The sequence below is a fragment of the Scardinius erythrophthalmus genome, assembly GCF_964197995.2.
Source record: "Scardinius erythrophthalmus genome assembly, chromosome: 2".
NCBI classification, from domain to species: domain Eukaryota; kingdom Metazoa; phylum Chordata; class Actinopteri; order Cypriniformes; family Leuciscidae; genus Scardinius; species Scardinius erythrophthalmus.
In genome coordinates this window covers 49,498,087-49,519,487 of record NC_138222.1, presented here as the reverse complement: position 1 = coordinate 49,519,487, position 21,401 = coordinate 49,498,087, and the positions used below count along the sequence as shown (strand labels likewise).

At 35.1% G+C, this 21,401-nt stretch overlaps 2 protein-coding genes across 2 annotated transcripts in view; both read left to right on the top strand.

Moving 5' to 3' along the window:
- The window catches only part of LOC308687382 (uncharacterized protein), a 439,906-nt gene that overhangs the window by 329,131 nt on the left and 89,374 nt on the right, over window positions 1-21,401 (top strand). The window lies entirely within an intron of this gene.
- The window catches only part of lrrk1 (leucine-rich repeat kinase 1), a 102,562-nt gene that overhangs the window by 20,239 nt on the left and 60,922 nt on the right, over window positions 1-21,401 (top strand). The window contains exons 4-15 of the mRNA XM_081393904.1: window positions 231-402; window positions 1,452-1,631; window positions 2,632-2,780; window positions 4,859-5,085; window positions 6,388-6,515; window positions 8,446-8,609; window positions 9,171-9,308; window positions 10,889-11,001; window positions 11,493-11,563; window positions 12,613-12,742; window positions 13,312-13,424; window positions 16,681-16,898. Coding sequence (XP_081250030.1) covers window positions 231-402; window positions 1,452-1,631; window positions 2,632-2,780; window positions 4,859-5,085; window positions 6,388-6,515; window positions 8,446-8,609; window positions 9,171-9,308; window positions 10,889-11,001; window positions 11,493-11,563; window positions 12,613-12,742; window positions 13,312-13,424; window positions 16,681-16,898 — 1,803 coding nt within the window. The remainder of the gene's footprint in view (window positions 1-230; window positions 403-1,451; window positions 1,632-2,631; window positions 2,781-4,858; window positions 5,086-6,387; window positions 6,516-8,445; window positions 8,610-9,170; window positions 9,309-10,888; window positions 11,002-11,492; window positions 11,564-12,612; window positions 12,743-13,311; window positions 13,425-16,680; window positions 16,899-21,401) is intronic.

Sequence of the window (21,401 nt, the reverse complement as noted above, 5' to 3'; positions counted from 1 at the left end):
TGGTCATCTTTTCTAAACCCTTTTGGAGTATATGGACAATTGTGGTATGTTTTAAAAAGAAGACACTTGTAACTTAATTTTCAAGTTTCAGAGTTAATATTTAAGTTAATTTTATTTGTTTTTTAAAAAAATGACAGATGCTGAAGTATAGTGGTATGGAAATGTTTTTTGCAAAATGTCTGTTTTTTATTGAAACCGATTTAACTGAATTTTATTGTTTGTGTGTGTAGCTGGAGCTCCTGCGTTTGGCGGTTCAGAACGGTGACGTGGACGCTGTTCGGTTTTTGCTGCAGGACGCGCGGGTTGTGGTTCCACAGGAGCCCAGCGTAGAGAACCCTGCCGTCTTAGCGGCTCATCATGGACATCAGGTGTTAGTCCGAGAGCTGCTGGACTCCATACCACGTGAGCGGAAAACAAAACCAACTTCCTTAAAGTCAGCATGAAATGAAATTTGTCAATTCTTATTTTTTATAGAATATTTCAGTATTTATTATAAATTATAAATCGTGCATTTTTTCTTTGTGTCCCCTCATAATCTTTAATCAAAATAACTTCCCCTCCCTTTTGCAGCGACTTCTCTTTTCTTCTCTGATGATTTGTTTATTGGTGTGAGAGCAGGACAACCTGTCACTCACATGAGATCAACCAATAGCAAACCACAACAATCCAACCATCTAATCAATTCCCCAATGGACAAACTCAAGTCCCACCCTCCAATTTTTCTTGTTCGAAAAGCCGTTTCACTCGAATATACGTCACAATATGGAAGAAAAGACTATTGCAACTTCCATTTCATGCTGACTTTAATGTCAACGTGAAATCAAAATTGACCCTGTTTACTTTTTTAATGCTCATTTCAGGTTTTATTGCATATCGGAACTGTCACCTTGTATGTCCAAAACTGCTACTTTTCAGGAAATGGAAAAAAACAATTTTTTTAGTTAAACAAGTTAAACAATATGTTGTCAAAGTTGATATTGTGGCTTTATATATGGTCAGAAACTTGCATGTGTCATTATATTATTAACATTTTACCAAAATCAAGCTCAAATGGAGTTCCAAGGTTTTTGACCAGTGATTGTCAGAGATTTGTCAGACATTAGAATGGCTGTAGTAAGTGCACTGCATCACGTTTTCATCAACTTACAGGCTATAAAGTTTATTTTAGCTATCTGGCTGCTCAGTTTTTTCTGTTATTTGGACAAAATCTCATGTTTATAAAATTGAAGTGCTTTGCATACTTTTCATTGGTCAAATATTTGCAAAAACCACAGACCGACGTAAAGGTTGAACAATAGTTATGATTTTTTTTTAAAATAATGAAATAAAAAGATACAAGGTTTCCGCCCGACAAAGATATGATTCGATGGTACGTGTTATTGCAAATAACAAAATAAATGACATAATATGATAATTTGCTCCACTTCTGAAACAACTTTATTTTTCTTTAGGTCCGTGTGTCCGGAAAGATCTGCTGAACTGGATGTTGGCTACGGCGTGCCAGCAGGGTCATTTAGAGGTGGTGAAGCTGCTGGTTTATACATACAATGCTGACGCCGAGGACTGCGCAGTAAATTCAGGAGAGTTTGCCATCATCACCGGTTTGCCCCTGTATGCTGCAGCGCAGGCAGGTACTGTAGGCTTCTGCTCATCCTATACTTCACAACATTACAAACTTTGATTTTTAAGCAAAAAAATCGACCGGTATTTGAACAAAAATACAAAGGTACAAGACTGTGTACTAAACGGATTTAGTGAGGGAAAGAACTACAATCCCATGAAGCACTGCGAGCAGCATAATCAAATAAAAAATTATGGAGATTTATAAAACTACTCATTTACTCAAACTCAAAAATGTTGATTATGTACATTATGTAAAAACTATATTTTGAGTTTATTGTGTTTTATCGAGTTGATGTGGGCGTTGACACTGTCAACATGGATAGCCTCAGAATTAGCATTTGAATAGAGCTCGCTTATACAGATTACGTAAACAGAGAATTTTTGTTTTGAATTAGATCATTTAAAAACACCCTTACATTTTTATAAAGATATTTTGCTCATGTCTGTGTGACAAGTATTCGCTGAGTTTTGTTTCATTTTAGAGATATGCTCCAGAAAAAAAGTTCTCGGAGACCGAGACGGCAGAAAGCACACCCTATTTGTTTTTTTTTTATTGTACAAAAGCACAAGGTTTTGTTTTGATTGTAAATGAATGAACACATACAAAAGTATACCTTTTACAGTTTTAAATGGATTTATTTTATCTGTATGACCATAAATGACCAAATGAGTATTTTAAGTCTATTTTACTGCTATGTGAAGAAAATCCAGCATGTCGACCTCAGATGGTTAATCTGTGACTCTTCTGTGATTTGATGTCATTCTTATGCTTTTTGAATTTGATTTTTGATCTCTATCTATCTATCTATCTAGAGTCAAGTAATACTTTATCATCATGAACTGCACACTGAGAAAGCAGGGGAATTTTGACAGTGTTCAGGTTTCCCACTTTGATCCAGCGCACACGCACTTCCTCCACTGCTCACACTTCCTCTTTCAGCACAGAGGTGTGGAGAAACAAAGCAAAAGTTCTTCCTGGTCTAACCGAAGTTTGTTTTCTCCACTCAGGAAATAAGGAGATTGCATGCTTTCTACTAGAGAATGGAGCCGGTTTCTCCTCGTACACCCTGATGGATCACGCAGACTTCAGCGGGCAGCTGCTCAGACAGCGCCTCCTGCAGGACAAAGACACGCCTGCGGATGGGCGACTGCTGCAGGTGAGACTGATTCACACTCTTGACTGACCGAAGTATTTTAAGATCAGCGCTGGACTCATGAACAATGCTGCGGCTTTTTTTTACAGAAGTTTTACAGTCAGTACTACTTCCTCTTTGTAAAATGTATTCCTTTTTCAAACACACACACTGGCAAAACTTGATATCTGTGCCTAGACACTACCAAAATACAAAATAATATCCAACGTTTTGTATATTCCAAAAACTAGTTTGCAGTTCCTGTGGTATAAATTATTGATTTTTAAAATTGAACGAAATTCATGTAATTAGATTCTTAATTAATTTGAGCTTATAAACATGTGCATGTTGTACAATAATTATACAAGAAGTAAAATTGTTGTTTTAAATGAAGTCTAGCCACAGGACACTTCACATCCTCCTGGAAAGTTCCTGCTTTCGAGTTTGGAAGTCGTAATTCTAATGATTTTACCCAAACCAAACAATCTAACCCAAACACAGCATTAGATTTAGCATTTTTAGCATTAGATATCCAATTCTATTATTCACATTTGTTCATTTGATCAGTTTTTTCTTTTTTGGCTATATTTTTAATATTATAAATGTAATATTCATGAGCAAATGTTTGCACTTCTTTTTAAATCACAACTTTTAAAAAATAAAATAATTTGTACTTTTTTTCAGGTACTAAAAATGTTTCTGAATTGACCATAATAACTACGTCAACTAACTCTTATTAATTTGCAACTACATGTCAATTAATGACAACTAACTTTCATTGGAGTATACATAGTTCCCACAGGCCAATTAATGTCACGTGACCTCCCCGGAGACGCCATCTTTGATGGCATAAGCTGCTGTGTTTACCATGGTGTTTACCTACTGTCTATGGTGTTTACAAAGTTTTACAAGCAAATTTCGAATATTTCTTTCTGTTTGTAATGTTACGAAAATCATGAAGAGACAAAGTGACAGAGATTATAAAGAGACTCTATTAACACAAGACAGAGAGAGGTACAATGCGAAAATTTCAGTCATAAATGGTGTGGATCCGTATGCGCTAATGCTGTCTGTGTGTTTGTGTGTGTGTGTGAGTGAGAGAGAGGCGCGGGCGCGATCGAACAGTGGAAACAATGTTGTTTTTGTATGTTTTTAATACCTTGTCATTTTGTTCATACAGGACATCATTCAAACTGCAAAGTGTTAACTTATATTTGTGTACACTCGCAATAAAACACAACATTGTGCACCTGACACAAAGTGCTCTGAGCAAATTCTTGCGTGTTTTGAGGGAGTTTCTTTCCCGTTTATCCTCGCCAGCCATAACCTCCGTCGTTGTTCTGACAAAAGCTTAGTTTTCTCACATTCATGAAGTCTAATGACAGGTATACTGTAAAATCCCAATTTAACTGAACCTCCGGCACGATTTGAACATCCATTGACCCAGCAGGAGATGACCATTTTCACTTTTTATCACGAAATTAACTCGTTTCAGCTTCTTCTTCTAATGTTCTGCCCACAACATGCCTACAGAAATGGCGCCGGGTCGGCAAATGCCCGTATGTTGTGACGTCATGTAGGAACTATGTATTAGTAGACTGGGGAACATCAAAATAGTGTTAAGCAAACAGTCTACTAATACTCTAATGAGAGGAAGTTGAAATGTAGTTGCATAGTTATTTACAGTTAGTAGAATCATTGAAATAAAATGTTACCTTTTTTATTTTTTCATTTTATTGCTTTATTCAATTGCATTATATTTATCATTATTACATATTATTATGTATGTATGTGTTGTTCTGTATTTTTATTCTATTTAATATTTTTCTTATTTAGTTTAATTTTATTATTCCATTATATAATTATATTTTACATTTTTTTTTATATTTTATTGTGTTATAGTTTATTATAATATTATATAATAATTTATTTATTCTTGCTAAACTGCTCAATTTAGTGTTTATAAAAATTGTGTACTGTCAACATTCACAGTAGTAATATATTATGATCGATACCAATTTGATTTCACAAGGTTTCTTTAATCATCACTTCTTTAACTCAGTGTCAGGAAAATCTCACAGTTTCACTTTCCTCATCCACAGGCTGTCCATGTTGATTGGTCAGGACTGAAGCTACCCTGGTTGAATCTGGACTGGTTCATGGACGTATCGTCTCGGATCACAGTTCTGGATCTGTCTCATAACTGTCTGTGCTCGTTGCCGTCTGTGGTGCCCTGGGGTCTGATACACCTGCGTTCGCTCAATCTCTCTCACAATCTGCTCCGAGAGCTTCCCACCCCAACGTCATCTCAGGAGATCATCTGCAGCAGGTCCGTAACACTTCCACACACCGGACTATCAACACATTTTAGATCTGCAAAAATCACTCTAGTCAGTTTTTCGTTATCCTCATGCTTGAAATATTTTTGACTAGATAAAATTACTTTTCTGAGTGCACTCTTTATAATACGACTAAAAATATCCTTATCAAAATCAGGGTTCGGGTTAGATTGTTGTGGAAATTCATCACGTTAAGTATCAATTTCAGATGTTTCTCCAAAAAGTTCTGATCTGAAGTTCATATCAGTGTTGTTTTAGGATTATTTATATAATATTATTAATATTTTGAATTCACTTTTATTTTCATTTTTTCATTTTTCAGATTTTTATTTAGGTTTTAATGATTCTGATATGTGCTTTTGTCATTTTTATTAGTTTTTTTGTTGTTGAATTTTTTTTATAAATCAGTTTTAGTCATTTTAGTACTTCATCTTATTTTATTCAGGTAATTGCCCAGGCAATATTTCAAATTTTCGTTTAGGTTTAGTGTTTCATCTAATATTCATTTTATTTCAGCTTTATTACAATAAATGAAAAACTATTTTATATCTACAAATTCTATCATTTTTATTTTAGTAATAGTCTTACAGTTTTAGTTTAATTAACACAACACTGTTTCATATCTCCAAATTTGAGATCTGTTTGAAACATTGTTGAAATCTCTTCTGAAGCTCTAGAACAGCGGTGTCCAAACTTGGCCCTGAAGGGCCACTGTCTTGCAGAGTTTAGCTCCAACTTCCTCAACACACCTGCCTGGAAGTTTAGTATGCTTAGTAAGACCTTGATTAGCTGGTTCAGGTGTGTTTCATTGGGGTTGGAAGTAAACTTTGCAGGACAGTGGCCTTTCCAGGAGCAGGATTGGAGGAAACCTGATGAAAAGACCAGCTTTGACCAGCATGAAAAGGCTTGTTTTATGCTGGTCTAGTGCTGGTTTAGTTGGTGGACCAGTGTAGTTAGCAAAACTAAGCTGGAGAAGTGGTCAACAATATGCTGTTCTTATGACATCTGTCTCAGGAGAAACATCTGAAAAGCAGGACATGTAAACAAAAGTCTCCATTCAGTCTCACTGCTGTCTAGGAGAAACAATTGAGATATTAAAGAGCTCAATTGTGATTCTTCTTGATCACATGCTAAAGTGGGACCAAGTTGAATGTAATCAGCAGGTCTATTTTATCATGTTATCATCCAAATGTTTTGACCCAAATTCAGCTCAGGAAATGTGAAAAACGTCTGCAGATACTGTCAGGGCCATCGTCCTTTTCTCTCGCTAATAACTCCTCTTTCCTTTGTAGATTATCTCATGTGAATTTCTGTGAGAATGAGTTGGAGTGTCTCCCTGTCGGTCTGCTTCACCTCGGCCAGTTGAAATTGATTTCTGCAGCAAAGAACAAACTCACCAGCCTCTTCAACATCCCTAACGGTACACACACAAACACACTCCCTATTGGCGTCTCACATGCCGACACGTACAGATCTTTGCATAAGCAGAATAGACAACATTCTTTAGGTTGGCATCAACCACTCAGTGGCACACTCTGTTTATCTGTCGCTCATCCACAGCAGTTTCAGCAGTTCGGTTTAGGATTACTAATCCGTGTTCACTGCACTGGGTCTGGATTTCAAATTCAAATGTTTGTTTCCATCAGACTATTAATGATTGAAGTCATTTAAAGGTCCCATGACATGAAATTTTCACTTTCTGAGGTTTTTTAACATTAATATGAGTTCCCCTAGCCTGTATATGGTCCCCAAGTTTCTAGAAATTTCAATCGGTGTAAATCGAGCTTTTGCTATCTTTCTCTGCCTTTGAGAAAATGGAAGCTCAATCGCGCTGATCTTGACGTTATCTCCTCCTTGTGACGTTATAAGGAGGAATGTTACCTCCCCTGTCTCTGCTTTGCCCGCCCAGAGAATATTTTCCGCCCATGAGAAAATGTGCTAGGAAGGAAGTAGGAACGCGCGCGCGCGATTTTAGTTTGTCTCCTCCTTATAACGTCTCCTCCTTGTGACGTTATAAGGAGGAATGTTACCTCCCCTGTCTCTGCTTTGCCCGCCCAGAGAATATTTTCCGCCCATGAGAAAATGTGCTAGGAAGGAAGTAGGAACGCGCGCGCGCGATTTTAGTTTGTCCACGAGAGATATCATGGCTTTTGAGCGAGCGAAGCATAACAATTGCTCAATAACTGGATGTACAAATGAACACCGAAGGGTTAATACAGAGCTGGGCTTGCTGAACGTCTGAAACTAAAGTCTGCATCACTCTCTTTGGCTCAGCTACACACCTCGGAACAGTAAGTCAACTAATGATATAAGTGTGTTGCTTTACTGTTTATGTTTGCCTAGACTGTTACACGTAGAATGTGGCTGTCACATTAGCTATGCAGCCATGCAGTTTATGTGTGTGAATACCGTGAATACACACACTGTAACACGAGTGTTGTACACTTCTTTGTTATTTGGTTAACCGTTTTCCTGTTGGTTATACGGCGCGCGCGATATCCGCATTTCAAGATCGCAGAGCTTGATGATCATGTAATTGTAATAAGATAAATTACAGATGTTACAGATCTCTCATGAAAAGGCAACAGTAGGTTAGCGTTAGCTACATGATAATAACTGTAAACCATCCGAATAAAATACCGTATCCAGACATAATATTTTAAACTAACCATTCGGAAATGTCCTGCTGGAACCGCTGAGTTGTTGCTTCTCCATCCGGATCAGATTCTGGGTCAAACTGAAATGCTTGAACGACTGCGTGTCTTCGTGCCATTGCTATATCCAACTAACATGCACGGACCGGTACCGTTGCGCAAGATGGTCAAGGCCACACCCACCCTCCACCTTGCGCCGCCTTTCTCCTCCTCATTAACATTTAAAGCTACAGACACCGAAACGGCCTGTCTGAAGGAAGCTCATTCTGGGACTGGCTTGTAGTGGCTATAATTCTGCACTGAGACTGAATTTTTGAAAAGAGATTTCAGATACAGTACTAGGGACCACTAAGGCCTATATTAAAGCCTACAAAAAATAGCATGTCATGGGACCTTTAATATAAATGTGTATTATATAATAGTATAACTGTATATCTATTTTACAATTTAATACCAACCTCAAAACTAAAATGTCTTTTATGTGGAAGGAACTTTCTTTTTACCTACTACCTACTTTTTTAAGCACTCCTTAAGTATCTAATACGTTGTGGGTTTTTTTCAGCCTTGATTTTGCGAATTTTTTTAATTTAATTAATGTAATGAATACAGCAAGTATACAGTTACTCTGAATGGTTGTTCAGTGTTACATTGTTTTAAAGTGGTTATCATGGCAGATCTGCTGTTTTTCTTCTGCAGGCACTAACTGGATCGGCCTGCGTAAGCTGCAGGAGCTGGACGTGTCCGATAACAGCCTGACGGATCTTCCCTCCTCCATACTGCACTGCCTGAAGACCCTCAGCTGTCTCAATGTCAACCGAAACAAACTCACCAGCTTCCCGGATCCCTGGGCCTGTCCTCTGGTGTGTCACCGCTGCAAACACAGTCTGATCACACACACGTTTAGTGCAGTCTGCAGGGCTTGAGAATCTACAGTTTTAGCAACATATTTTTAAATGAAGATATGGGTTTATTTTGTCGTTTTTGCTTTTTATTTTTTAATTATTATTTATTTAATTATTTAAATACATTTGTATAATTATTTACATACATTTTGATGTTTTATTTATTTTTAGTTTATTATTATTATTTATTTGAATTATTTTATTGTTTTTTGATGTTTTTATTTTTGTTTTGTTCTATATTTTATTTTATATATTTTAGAGGACCAAAATATTACAAATAAAATAAATATGGAACTGAAAATGTGCATTTTAATGCAGTTAAATACATCAATGTATTTATGAAATTGAACAACAGTTACAATTTCAGGAAACAGTATTGCATAAATTATACAATGTTGTATTTTGGGTAAGATGAATGCCATAGTTATGTATCATGGTATATTTAGATAGTGCTTCATTAAATACCATGGTATGTGTTGTTTGAGAATTATGATAATCAGGGACAATTTTACCCCACAGAAAGTCTGCAAAGCTTCAAACAACCAGATCGAGGTTCTTCCTGACACCATCTCCATCTTCTGGAAGACTCATCTGAGGGAGGTGGACATCTCTGAGAACGTCCTAAAGGAGCTGCCCTCCTACATATTTGAGCTGGAGGTAAGGAGCAACTCAACTATTGTGAACTCACCATGCTAGGGTGAATCAAACGAAAATATGTCCACAGCAAAAAAAAAAAGAAATAATAGTTTGACTAAAGAGAATTTTTAACCTTGATTTTTTTTTTCCTGCATTTGTCTTGACGTTGTACTTTGCAATCTCATTGTTCTAATTAATTTGATTACTGTAATAAGACAAATTAGTTTTGTTTTCTTTTATACTGTCCTCTGTCCACCCGTTTCTTTTGTCTTTCTACCTCATGGTGGCGCTGTTCTCACATTAAAGGTCATTTGTAGCACTGAAAGATTGTGGGTTTTCCTTCTGTATCTCCTTCATGGTGACAGATACCAATGAATCAGAGGAAAAAGTGCAAGGATAATAAAAAAAATTACACTAGTAAGCTTGAAAGACACCAAGTGTGTCATGAAGTGTTTACAAACGTACGGCAGAACAGCTCAGATGGGGATTTTATAGTTATTGAATTTTGCAAGTTAAGTGGCAAGATGTCAACACAAAGCCAACGACAGAGTGAGAAATCGAGATTGCAAACTAAAGAGCTTAAGAAAGTGTATAAGGAAGAAGGGAACAGGAATTTTTTTAATCTAAAAATCAATTTAATGCTCGAACAGTTTGACTTTTAAATCTCTGCTCTTTAAATACCAAATATTTATGTAGTCTCGGAGCAAAGATAGTGATTAAACAGTGAAGTGCTAGTCAAAACTGACGTTGTATTAGGATATCACACTTCACACTAACACACAACAAAAACTGTTGAGTGCGTATATTATGTCTAGGATAAGGTGAGCATCACTTTTATTATTGCTTGTGCAGCTTGAGGAGAGGTGTGCTGTTACTCTGTTATCTTGTTGATAGATAAAAAAAAAAAAAATGGTAAAAAAAAATCACATGGACTTGCATAGAGACTTGAGTGTGGGCTCTTTTGACTTGGAGCACAGACCACCCAGAATGCCCTAGCAACTTCATAGCAATCCTCTGGCAACCTCACTCAACTCTCTAGCGTTGAGATGGCAAGCTTTGCTTTGGATAACACCATTCACATTTTCCTTATTTGTTTTGTTTTGTTTTATTGTTTGTTTAATATTTATTTGTTTTTCATTTTATGATTTGATTACTGTTTATTTGAATATTTTTTATTTTATTATTTATTTTTATTACTTTTTATTTTAATATTATTTATTTTTATTATGAATTGTTATTATTTTGTTGTATTTTATTATTTATTTTATTCTTATTCTTATTTTTATGTTTTATTTTATTGTTTTTTATTTTGTTGATGTTTTTATTTTCTTAATTTTCCATTTTATTTCATCTTTTTTATTCTTATTTTATTTTTATGTTGTTTTATTTTTTTATAGTTTTATTTGTAGTATTTTGAGAGTAGTAGGCATCAAGTTTTTTAAACATTCTTTATAGAAAATGTACAGCAGATAAATGTGCTAGCTAGTAAGCCCACACTTGCAAAATTACTTTATTGCATCATTACTTAATGGATCAGGCCAGCAATGATGTGTGCGTGCGTCATGTGTGTGCGTCACAAATATTAACTGTGTGTGTTTTAGGCCATTGTCTCTCTGAAGTTGTGTGGGAACCAAATCTCCACTCTGCCCACTCCCAACAAATGGAAATGCTCTTGTCTCCGAACACTAGACCTGTCCAGAAACCAACTGGGGAAGTAGGTCAAACTCACGCACACACATATATGAATATATACACACACAGAAAGGCTCTGTTCCAAAACCTAGTGAGCCTACATAGGCTGCATTTTAATACATCCATTGGCACATTACCAATCTGAAGGCTGTTCATAATTATGCCTTCTATGATAACCGCATTTGGACAATGCTGTGAAACTGTAATAAGCATAAATTAGTAACATAATAAAATAGTCTGTTTTTGTTGCTAGCTACCTTTTCTTTATTGAATAAATTATATGTATATTTTAATCAACGTTCTTTTGCTAAGTGCACATTATGCATTATGGGATTGCCATCTCTACAAAGGATACATGTGATGCTGCCTTAAAATTTGGCACAAATGATTTTCTAGAACAAAATGCTCTTCTAGCCCTTCTAGATCACTAATACATCTTCGCAGTCATTGTGGTTGTATATAGACATATATATTGTGAATATCTGAAATCGAGTGCTCTGAATGTTATTTTAGGACAGGAGAGCCGACTAAAACCAGGAAACTGGCCTTCTTCACTACGTGGCACAGACGGGACCAAGAGCCAGGTACAGTACATTCAAACACTGTGGTTACGTTGCCATGGCACGTTACAGTTTCACACTGTAATTATGGCATAACCAGCCCTGAAGGGAGTTTACCAAACTTACCACAGAGAAACTGCCCAGGCAGTAGATCTAGAGTAATATCACCATGGTAATGATGTTTTGTTGAGTCTGTGACAAGTGTGTGGATTGTTTTAGTAATGGCATCAGAATCTAAAATAAAACCCTTTCAAATTGATCCAAAATAATTTTTTCGTCCAAAAGGGGGACTCATATTTTTAGTTCATTTTAAGTGTTTTTAGGCAATAAAGCTCGGCGGTATGACCAAAATCTTATATTATTTAATAAAAACTTATCACAATATAGTTGTTTGTACTGCCGATGTTTTTTTTTTTTTTAAGTTAGGACGGATTATATAATAAAACTATATAATTAACTATTATATATAACTATAAAACTATATTTATAATAAAACTAAAGAATTCTATTTTAAATAAATGCTGTTCTTTTGAACTTTCTATTCATCAAAGCATCCTAAACAATATGTATAACAGCTTCCACAAACATATTAAGCAGCACAAATGTTTTCAATACTTAATACTATTAAGAAACATTTCTTGAGCAGAAAATCAGCATACTGTATTATAATGATTTCTGAAGGATCATGTGACACTGAAGATGCTGAAAATTCAGCTTTGCGTGATAATGAATTGTTATGATAATGCATTGTTAAATGAAAGACACTTCATTTTATTTCATTATTTTATCCTTTTTGGTTGGTAATGCAAACCAAAATATATTTTGTATTTTTGCGAGGTAATAAAGCAAAGCAGTCCTAATGGTTGTGCGAATATGGACATGTTTCTACAGTCTCATAGTAGGCCCATGTTACGGTCTTATCGCCCAGCCTTATTAGTCAGTAATATTAGATATTAGCTTTAGAGTTACTACCACAGTCATCAGTGATCATCCATTAGTCTCCAGGGATTTTAAATCTACATTATGTGGTTATGGTGAAGTGCTCATCTTCTGTGGCTCTTTTCTTTTGGCAGTGTCTCCCATTCAGTTTCCTGCAATCTTGCGGGATTCTCTGGAAGTTCTTTTCTTGAATGACAACCAGCTGGAGTGTGTGCCGCCGTCAGTATGTGCCCTCAAGAACCTCTCTGAACTCTATCTTTCCAAGTGAGTCACAGGGAAATCATGGGACATGTGCAGTAGGGTAGATCTTCATTTCTTCCACTTTATTATACAGTAAAAATGGCAGATAGAAATAATGATTCTAAATCTAAAGTATTAAAAAGTAGAGTCATTGAATTTAAGAAAAATGTTTATATTTAAATTAAAAATGTACTTTTTTTACTCATTATTTCTGCGTTTTATGTTTATTATGGCATTTTTGGCCTAATCTTAGCAACATGTTAATGCCAAACTGCTGAAATCAATCATTGGTATGATGCAGCACTATTTGTTTGTTGCTGTCTGTGTAGAGCCTGACAAATCAGTCACTTACGAGGCTCCTATTCAGCTGTACAGCAAAGAACTTCACTAGTTTTTGGAATGGAGCCTAAGAATCACAGTTGGTGATTCAGGGTTTTCACAGTGTGGGTGAAAGTTAAGAGTTGCAAGTCAAACTAATGTGCTGTACCAAAAAGACTTATTCCTCTCTCCTTTCTTCTTCAGCAATTAACAGGATGTAATGATGTTTTGTTTAGACTTCCATATCTTGATTTTAATCCTTCCTGTCTCCGTAGTAATCCAGGTATCCAGGAACTTCCTATTGAGCTCGGGCAGCTCTCCAACCTCTGGCAGCTGGACATCGAAGACTTGAACATCACAAACATCCCTGCAGATGTCAGGAAAGATGGTAAGACACTGGCAACTTTTCTAGTCTTGCATATCTATTTGAATGAGAAACTTGCTGAGATTACATTTAAGTAACACATGCAACAATATTCAGCAATAAAAATCACACATCAATATTATAAATGCTTCATGAGGTCAGATCAGTCGAAATAAACAATTTTTCAGGGTGGTGGTTCAGCAAATGCAATTTTTTTTTTATTGAATAGCAGGTCTTTACACAACTGCTAAGCAGAGGTATTATCGTTAACTAAATTAATTAAATTAGCATGTTTGCTAATTGAAATAAAGCTGAAATACAATCAGTTGCAAATACAATTTCAGCTGCTTGCTTATTTCAGTTATTTGTCAAGGCAACATTTCTATTTTTCTTTTAGTTTAATTTAAAGCATAAACACAAATTAGGAACTAAATAGGGCTGGGTATCCTTAATTTTTTTTTTTTGATATCGATACCGATACCATGACTTCGATACAGGTTCCTGAACGATACTTTTTTCGGTACCGATTTTATGAACAGATAATGTTATAACAGAGGCTGTAACATTAATGTGAAGAGGGGACAAAAAACAAGAAAGCTAAACTGTTAATGCAGCCAACCTTAAGTATAAGCACATTTTACAAGATACCTAGTTTAATGTGAGTTAATTCTGTTTTTCCCGTTTAAATTTTTCTTGATTCTGTTTTTTTCCCCCGGTTTAATTTTTCTGGATGGTTAAATAAAATTGTATTAACCAAAAAGCATGTGTAATTAATTTTTTTTTAAAGAATAATTGAATTAGTAGTAGTAGCAGTAGTATTACATTAAGATTATACTGTACAAGAGTAATATATTTCTATGGCAGTTTCTTTCGATGGGTTGCAGTGTAGACCTCCTTCTGTGATGTGACGATAGTTTCTCTCAAATTAAATGTTGTCAAAGTGAGAATATTAAAATGCAAAGGGACTATTTAAATATGATTCCTGCATGTTCTGTGCTATGGTTCTGCATCAATGAATGGCGCAGATGCGTGTTTACTACACAGCACTCACGACGCACGCGGTGCTTGTCTGGGCTATTCATTGCATCACGCGCTGCACTGTTGCCTTCAAGCCGACATAAACTACTGTTTTTCCTTGATGCCTCGCCACAGCCAATCACCAGCACTTGATTTAGGCACATCATACATGCTACATGCTTAGTGTTTCACTGACGTTGACCAGATTAACCCCTCAGGTATCGAAATTTGGTACCTAACGACAAGACATTTTTTTGATACTCAATGATATCGAGGCAATTCGGTCGATGCCTAAAAAGTATCGAACTCGATACCCAGCCCTAGAACTAAAAATAAATAATAACTGTATATATATATATATATATATATATATATATATATATATATATATATATATATATATATATATATATATATATATATATATATATATAAAACATAACAAAATTACAAAAAATTCAAATAAAATGAAAATAAAAACAAAATTAAGCTAAATTAAAATATTAATAAAAACTATAATAATAATACATTGATGAGCCAAAACATTATGACCACCTGCCTAATATGCTGTTGGTCCTTCGCATGCTGCCAAAACAGCACCGACCCAATGAGGCATGAACTCTAAAAGACCCCTGAAGGTGTCCTGTGGTATCTGACACGTTAGAGGCAGAACCTTCAAGTCCTGTAGTTTACGAGGTGGAGCCGTTGTGGATCAAACTTTTTCGGTCCTGCACATCCCACTGATGCTCAATTGTCAAAGTCGCTCAGATCTTTATTCCTGCCTATTTCACCAACATCCAACAGTTGATTATGAGAACAGATTGTTTCCTTAACATCTAATCTTCCCAGACGTCAATATGTGGCCTTGATAGGAGATGATCAACTATATTCACTTCTCCTGTGACTGGTCATAATGTTTTGGCTTAAATGTTTTAAATAAAACTAAACACTGCTGCTAAATAAATGCTATGAATGGATAAGGAAATAATGATTTATTCATCTTCTGCACTTTGTGCTACCATAGCAACATTCAACTCAATGTATATCTTGAATCCAATGAAAGTGCTTTTGATAAAAGCATCTGCCAAATGCATGAGTGTAATGTGAATGCATCTCTGAAACTAATTAGGTGAAGTACCTTATTCTGTAAGAAGCTAAATGTTGTCATGTTGAACATTGCTTTTTTGCATTAGAGAAAATGATATTCCAGTTCAGCCTTTGAAAACTGTATAATCTAGGATTTGTCTGATTAATGTTACATTGGTGACTCCAGCTGTGAGTTGTTCAGCCAGCTGTCGATTCATCATAGAGCTGAAGCATTTGTTGCAATATTTAGTGCGTTGTGCTGTCATAACAACAGACTCAAGAGATTTGAGAGGAGGTAGTGTCCCTAACAAACATTGCGCACACGAACACATCAGCAGCGTAAAGCTGATTATCTTGAAGTGAAAACCACGCCATGGGTGGAAGTGTGGGTCGGTGTGGTTCAGCTGAAGATGCCCTGGAGCTTGACATGTCACTCATGTGGATGTACTATAACTGTATTGTTGATACAACACAATCTACTTTTAGGTTTCAGAATCTTTAATCTCATGTTTGTATGTTTGTTTGTGTGTGTATGTATATATATACACACACACATATATACATATAAAAGTAATATAAAGTTATTCTATTGCAGTTATCACTTGGATAAATGCATCTATTAACAGACACTTTATTTTTAATATTTTAAAGTATTATAATAAAAAATTTAAATAACAAAGTGATGAGTAAATAAAAAAAGTGACAATCAACAAATTTAAAAAGGAATTAAGAAATAATTAAAATGGAGTTCAATTCAAATGAAAAATAATGTCCCATTTGTAAACAATGAGTAATACTTTATATTTTATTTTTTACAGTATTTATTAATCTTCGTTAATGTTATTTAATATAATGCATCTGTTCATTGTTAGTTCATTTCAGCACAGGTCCATTAAATAATATTAAGATTGATCTTTTGATTTTTAGCAATGTATTAGTAAATGTCGAAATTAACTTGAACTAAGATTATTAAATGATTTAGAAGTATTTTTCATTGTTAGTTCATCTTAACTAATGTGAATACATGGAACCTTATTGTAAAATTTTACCAAAGAAGTTTGTTATTTAAGAATGAAACCATTAAAATAAAGATGGGAAGAGATTGAATATCTCTGTAGTGTAGTGATGGAGACACTGAGCTGAGGCAGATCTCTCTCCTTCTCTGTCCTGGCCGTAGGTCCTGCTGCGGTTCTGGCGTACCTGCGTGCGGAGCTGCGAGGAGCAGAGCCCTGTAGACTGCTGAAGCTGATGGTGGTCGGTCCTCCCCGGCAGGGTAAGAGTGCTCTGCTGGAGGGACTGCAGACTGGCAAACCTTCACCCTTCCTCAACACTGACTGCAGCATCCACACGTCCAGCTGGGATCTGGAGCGACCCGTAGGAGTAGTCAAATCTTCTGTAAGGGTGCACACACACACACACACACACACACACACACACACACACACACAATTGTCAAGAGTGCTTGTAAGAAACGCATCATTCTTATAGGCCTACAGTTGTCGTTTGAGCCAAGATGAAAACGGCATCGTGTTTGTCAGCATTTTGTTTCCATAGCACATTAACAAAACATTTAATCACACTAATAACACTAAAAACAATACATTTACAAAAAATTATTAATAATATAGTAATATCAGTAAAATTATATAGGCCTAATAACAGTCTTTAGTTCATGAACACTTTTGAAAATCAAAAGCAGCTTCAAACGCTTAAAAAACAACTTGTTTAACAAGAAATATTCTCATTTTTTCACTGTCATTAATGTAGGTCCACAAGAGTAATCTTAAGCCAGTAAATTAAGACAGTTGCTAAACTGTTATATATCCGTCTCTGAGAGAATGTGCCGTTAATGCAGACAGATGCCGAAAGTACGTTTCTGGTTTCACTTTCAGGGAATAAGTGAGCGCATTTACATGCATGTTCTTAACCCAATTATACTGAATAAACTGACAATGCATGTGGTCATGTAAACGCATTTACCCGTTTTCCTTTATCAGAGTCAAGTCATAATTTTAAGTATAAGCCGATCGAATATTCTCACTTTGATTTTAGCATGCAAAACACATTAACCCGCGTTCATTGAGCTTATTGAAGTGCACATATGTGATAGGCTATATGACTGGAAAGCGTCCTTGCTGTGTATTTAAGTGCACATATATCGCAAACTCCGACTCTTTCTTGATCCAAGGAATTATAAAAACATGTTCTCATCTCGTGCAGAAATAGGCTACAGTCAAAATGCTGCATTACCGCATGAGTAGCCTATGTGTCTGTAAATTTCCCACTGTCATGTTGAAATACTCAGCAGAGTCACATACAAGAATGATTAGGATATATTTTTACCTCACTATACCGGGAAATAACCTGATTTAGCCTATTAATAAACACTCCACATTTGCTAGGAAAATAGAAAAATATTCTCATGCTATAAAACTAAGTAATTAAACAAGCAAATTAATGAGTAAATAAGCAAGTTAATGATCAAATAAATAAGCCCCGCCCCCTTACGATAGTATCGTGTATCGCCGATCTCACAGGCTAACTGAAAATGAAAATGGAGCATATCGCCCAACACTAATATATATATATATATATATATATATATATATATATATATATATATATATATATATATATATATATATATATAATATATATGTATATGTTTATGTATATATATGTATATGTACAGATGGTGGCCAACCAGAATGAGACTTTTACCGCCGCCGTTCCCGCGGCGGCAAAATTGGGATGTGTATTTGCTGCCTTTTACCGCTGAGTGGCGCTGTAATCACAGACTTCAAAAGTGTCAGTTTATTCTCTTTATGACGTAATCTGCCGCGGCAGTAATCTGAGCTGAGGTCACAGATAAATTCAAGATAAATATTGTGGTTAAACGAATTCAAATTCATTAAATTTAAACAAAGTAGACACACGTTAACATTGTGTGCCCAGTTTTTCTATAATTTAGAAAGGCTATGTCAATAGGTTACTTACTTCGTGTTATTTTAATGTGTTTGTAGATTTATTAACTGAAACATAACAGTGAAATAAATTAAAATAATTTACCGTAAAATTAAAACATTTTCAGGACTTGCAGTTACCCGATGTTAGTCAGTTTAAGCATTCTTTGTTATTCAGAATTAAATAGGCTTACATGTTGTTATGATTATCATTTGAATTCTTTAATAAATAATCAACCACAATGCCTATTAGCCTACTGCCGCAGCAAAAATAAACCAGTCGAATTTCAAAGTCGTTCGCGCACAGCAGCAACTGCGGCATTTTAAAAGGTAAGTTTCCTATCTGTTTATTAAAAAAAAAAAAAAAAAAAAAAAAAACATGGCGCAAGATCTTGTAAAAAAAAAAAAAAAAAAAAAAAACTTTTTTCATTATTTGAACAAAAATGAGACTGATTGAATATGTAAAAATATAAACAAACGAAGCAGAGAATAAAACAAACTTTTAGGGAAAAAATATAGGCCTATTATGCTACAACAGAATTGGTTAACATTAACGAAAGCAAAATATGTAAAAATACATTTCAAACAATATAAAACAAAACAAATTCGTGGCCGAGTGGTAGGCTATAACGTTCAAATCCCGAACAAACATGGGCTACTTTTTTATTATTAATGCAGAAAGATTTGATAGTTCTAAAATATTGCTACACCATAGCCTATTGTTTTTTTCTCATAGCCTATTTTAAATATTTTATATTTATAAAATTACCATTAATTTCCATTTTACATTAGGGACAATTTTTATCCAACAGAATGGCTGAATTAACATCTGCATAATAATAATAATAAATAAATAAATAAACAAACAAACAGCACATGTCTTGTAAAAACACTTTTTAAAAAAATTTTCGACACATAATTTCGAGACAGTAAATTGCCAATGTTAAAAAAAAATAAACAAATAAAAAAGAATATGACAAACTTTTAAAACAGAGAAAATAGTTTACCTAGGCTATTCAGACGATAGCTCTGTGGTCAATGCAATAACAATAGCCTCTCGAAGCTTCAAACGATCTGAGATCGAATCTCAGTGTAGCCGACAGTGTTTATGTTTTTTCCGTTGATGCTTAAATATGCATCTGTTTATTAAAGTCAATCATCTTGTTTAATTATATCAATTGTACATTACAACATCAATTTGCTACATTCCAGTTGAGCCGCTGCAAAGACGACACATCAGATGAAGGAAGACTGTCAGCCGATTGCACCAGAAAATGAAGATGATGAAGCTCGTCTTTAATCTGCTAAATTATTTTTGTGTGTGTGTGAATCATTCACGAGATTGAGATGACTGACAGTTATACCCGGCCATAGCAACGGAAGACATTTTTCAAAACAGATCGAACAAATCAGAAAAATACTTTCAGTACAGTATTGCTTTCAATTAAAAAATAAACAATGAAAATGTAAAAGAAAAAGAAAATTAATTAAGTTTGAAAACCCATTGCACATTTCAAGGTATGAAAAAAGTGTCGGGAAAGTTTATTTATTTAAACAGGGTTGCATCGATGCGATTTTATTCCCTTTGTGATGCAAAATAAGAAACACAGAATCTTATTCTTGCAACATTTTAAATTTCTATTGTCAAAGAAATTGCAGCTAAATTAAAAAATTAAAACGGTACAAAATGAAAAAAGTTCAAAGCAACATAAATTAAGAACAGGCGTTTTTCTTCGCCTCTCTGTATTTTTTTAGGAAGTTTGGTCTCCCTCACTGCGCGCGGCGGGTCTTTCTCGAAATTAAGCATTTCAGCGTAAAAAAAAACACCATACAGCTGATAATACTGTATATGTCGCTGTGTGTCATCCACACAAATCACGAAAGAAAAAAACTGTAACAAATAGCTTTTGTTCCTTCAAAGATACAACATGCCTTGCTGAATTCACCTTACAATAAAACGAGGTGGGTCGCGAATTTAAGAGCTCTGTATCTGCTAAATTGAAATTTGTGTGTGGAAAACCTTTAAATACAATCAATAAAACTACAATATATAATTTAATAAGATATAGGGCCTACTGCACATAGGCTATGGACTTTTGGAGATTTTGAGATTAATCCTTAAAAGAATTTTGCCTTTGCTTGCTCAACAGGCTGGCTCCGACACTCTCCATATGAAAGAAGGAACATTAACACCTCTGTCCTGCACCCCCACGATAAAGCAACTATTGCCTTCTCCAAACCCCCCACAGGCTAGCTGAGTTTGCAAAACAAAACAAAGAGTTTGCCACTCGTCGTGGTGTGCCCAAACACTTAATTATAAACTTCAATATTTCATTCAAAACAATCTCTAGACGCTTTGTGACATTTTGAAAAGCCGTGGATGCATTACTGCCACTATGAACGCAACAGAATACTGGTTCTGATTTTATTGTTTGTCGTTTAAACGTCATATATATATATATATATATATATAAATTTTAACAGAACTGCTTTTGAAATTACCATTGGAATTATTATAGGCTACAGAAGTAAAGTCATTGTATAATATTTGCTCCTTAGTGTAAAATGGAAATGCATGGTGATTTTATTTTGTAAATAGACTATAAGCAAAAAAAAAACTATGTTTTAGAACTAGACAAATCTCTCTGCGTCAACAATAGACTATAAAATGCATTAATAGGCTAATATAAAAAAATCAGTAGTCCTAGTAAGTTCGGGATTTCGAACCCGTGTCATCTAAATGATTGTAACGTAAGTTCAACCACTCGGCCACGATTCACTCGATGCGACATGGCCTAACGTTCCAGTATGTGTTCGCTCGCAGAGCGAGAAGCGCTCTTCATTCAAAAAATTAACGCGCCGCCGCGTTTGTCGAACACTAATTCAACATGCCAGAATAAAACCTGGCTTTAGAACAATGCATAGCGCCACTCGT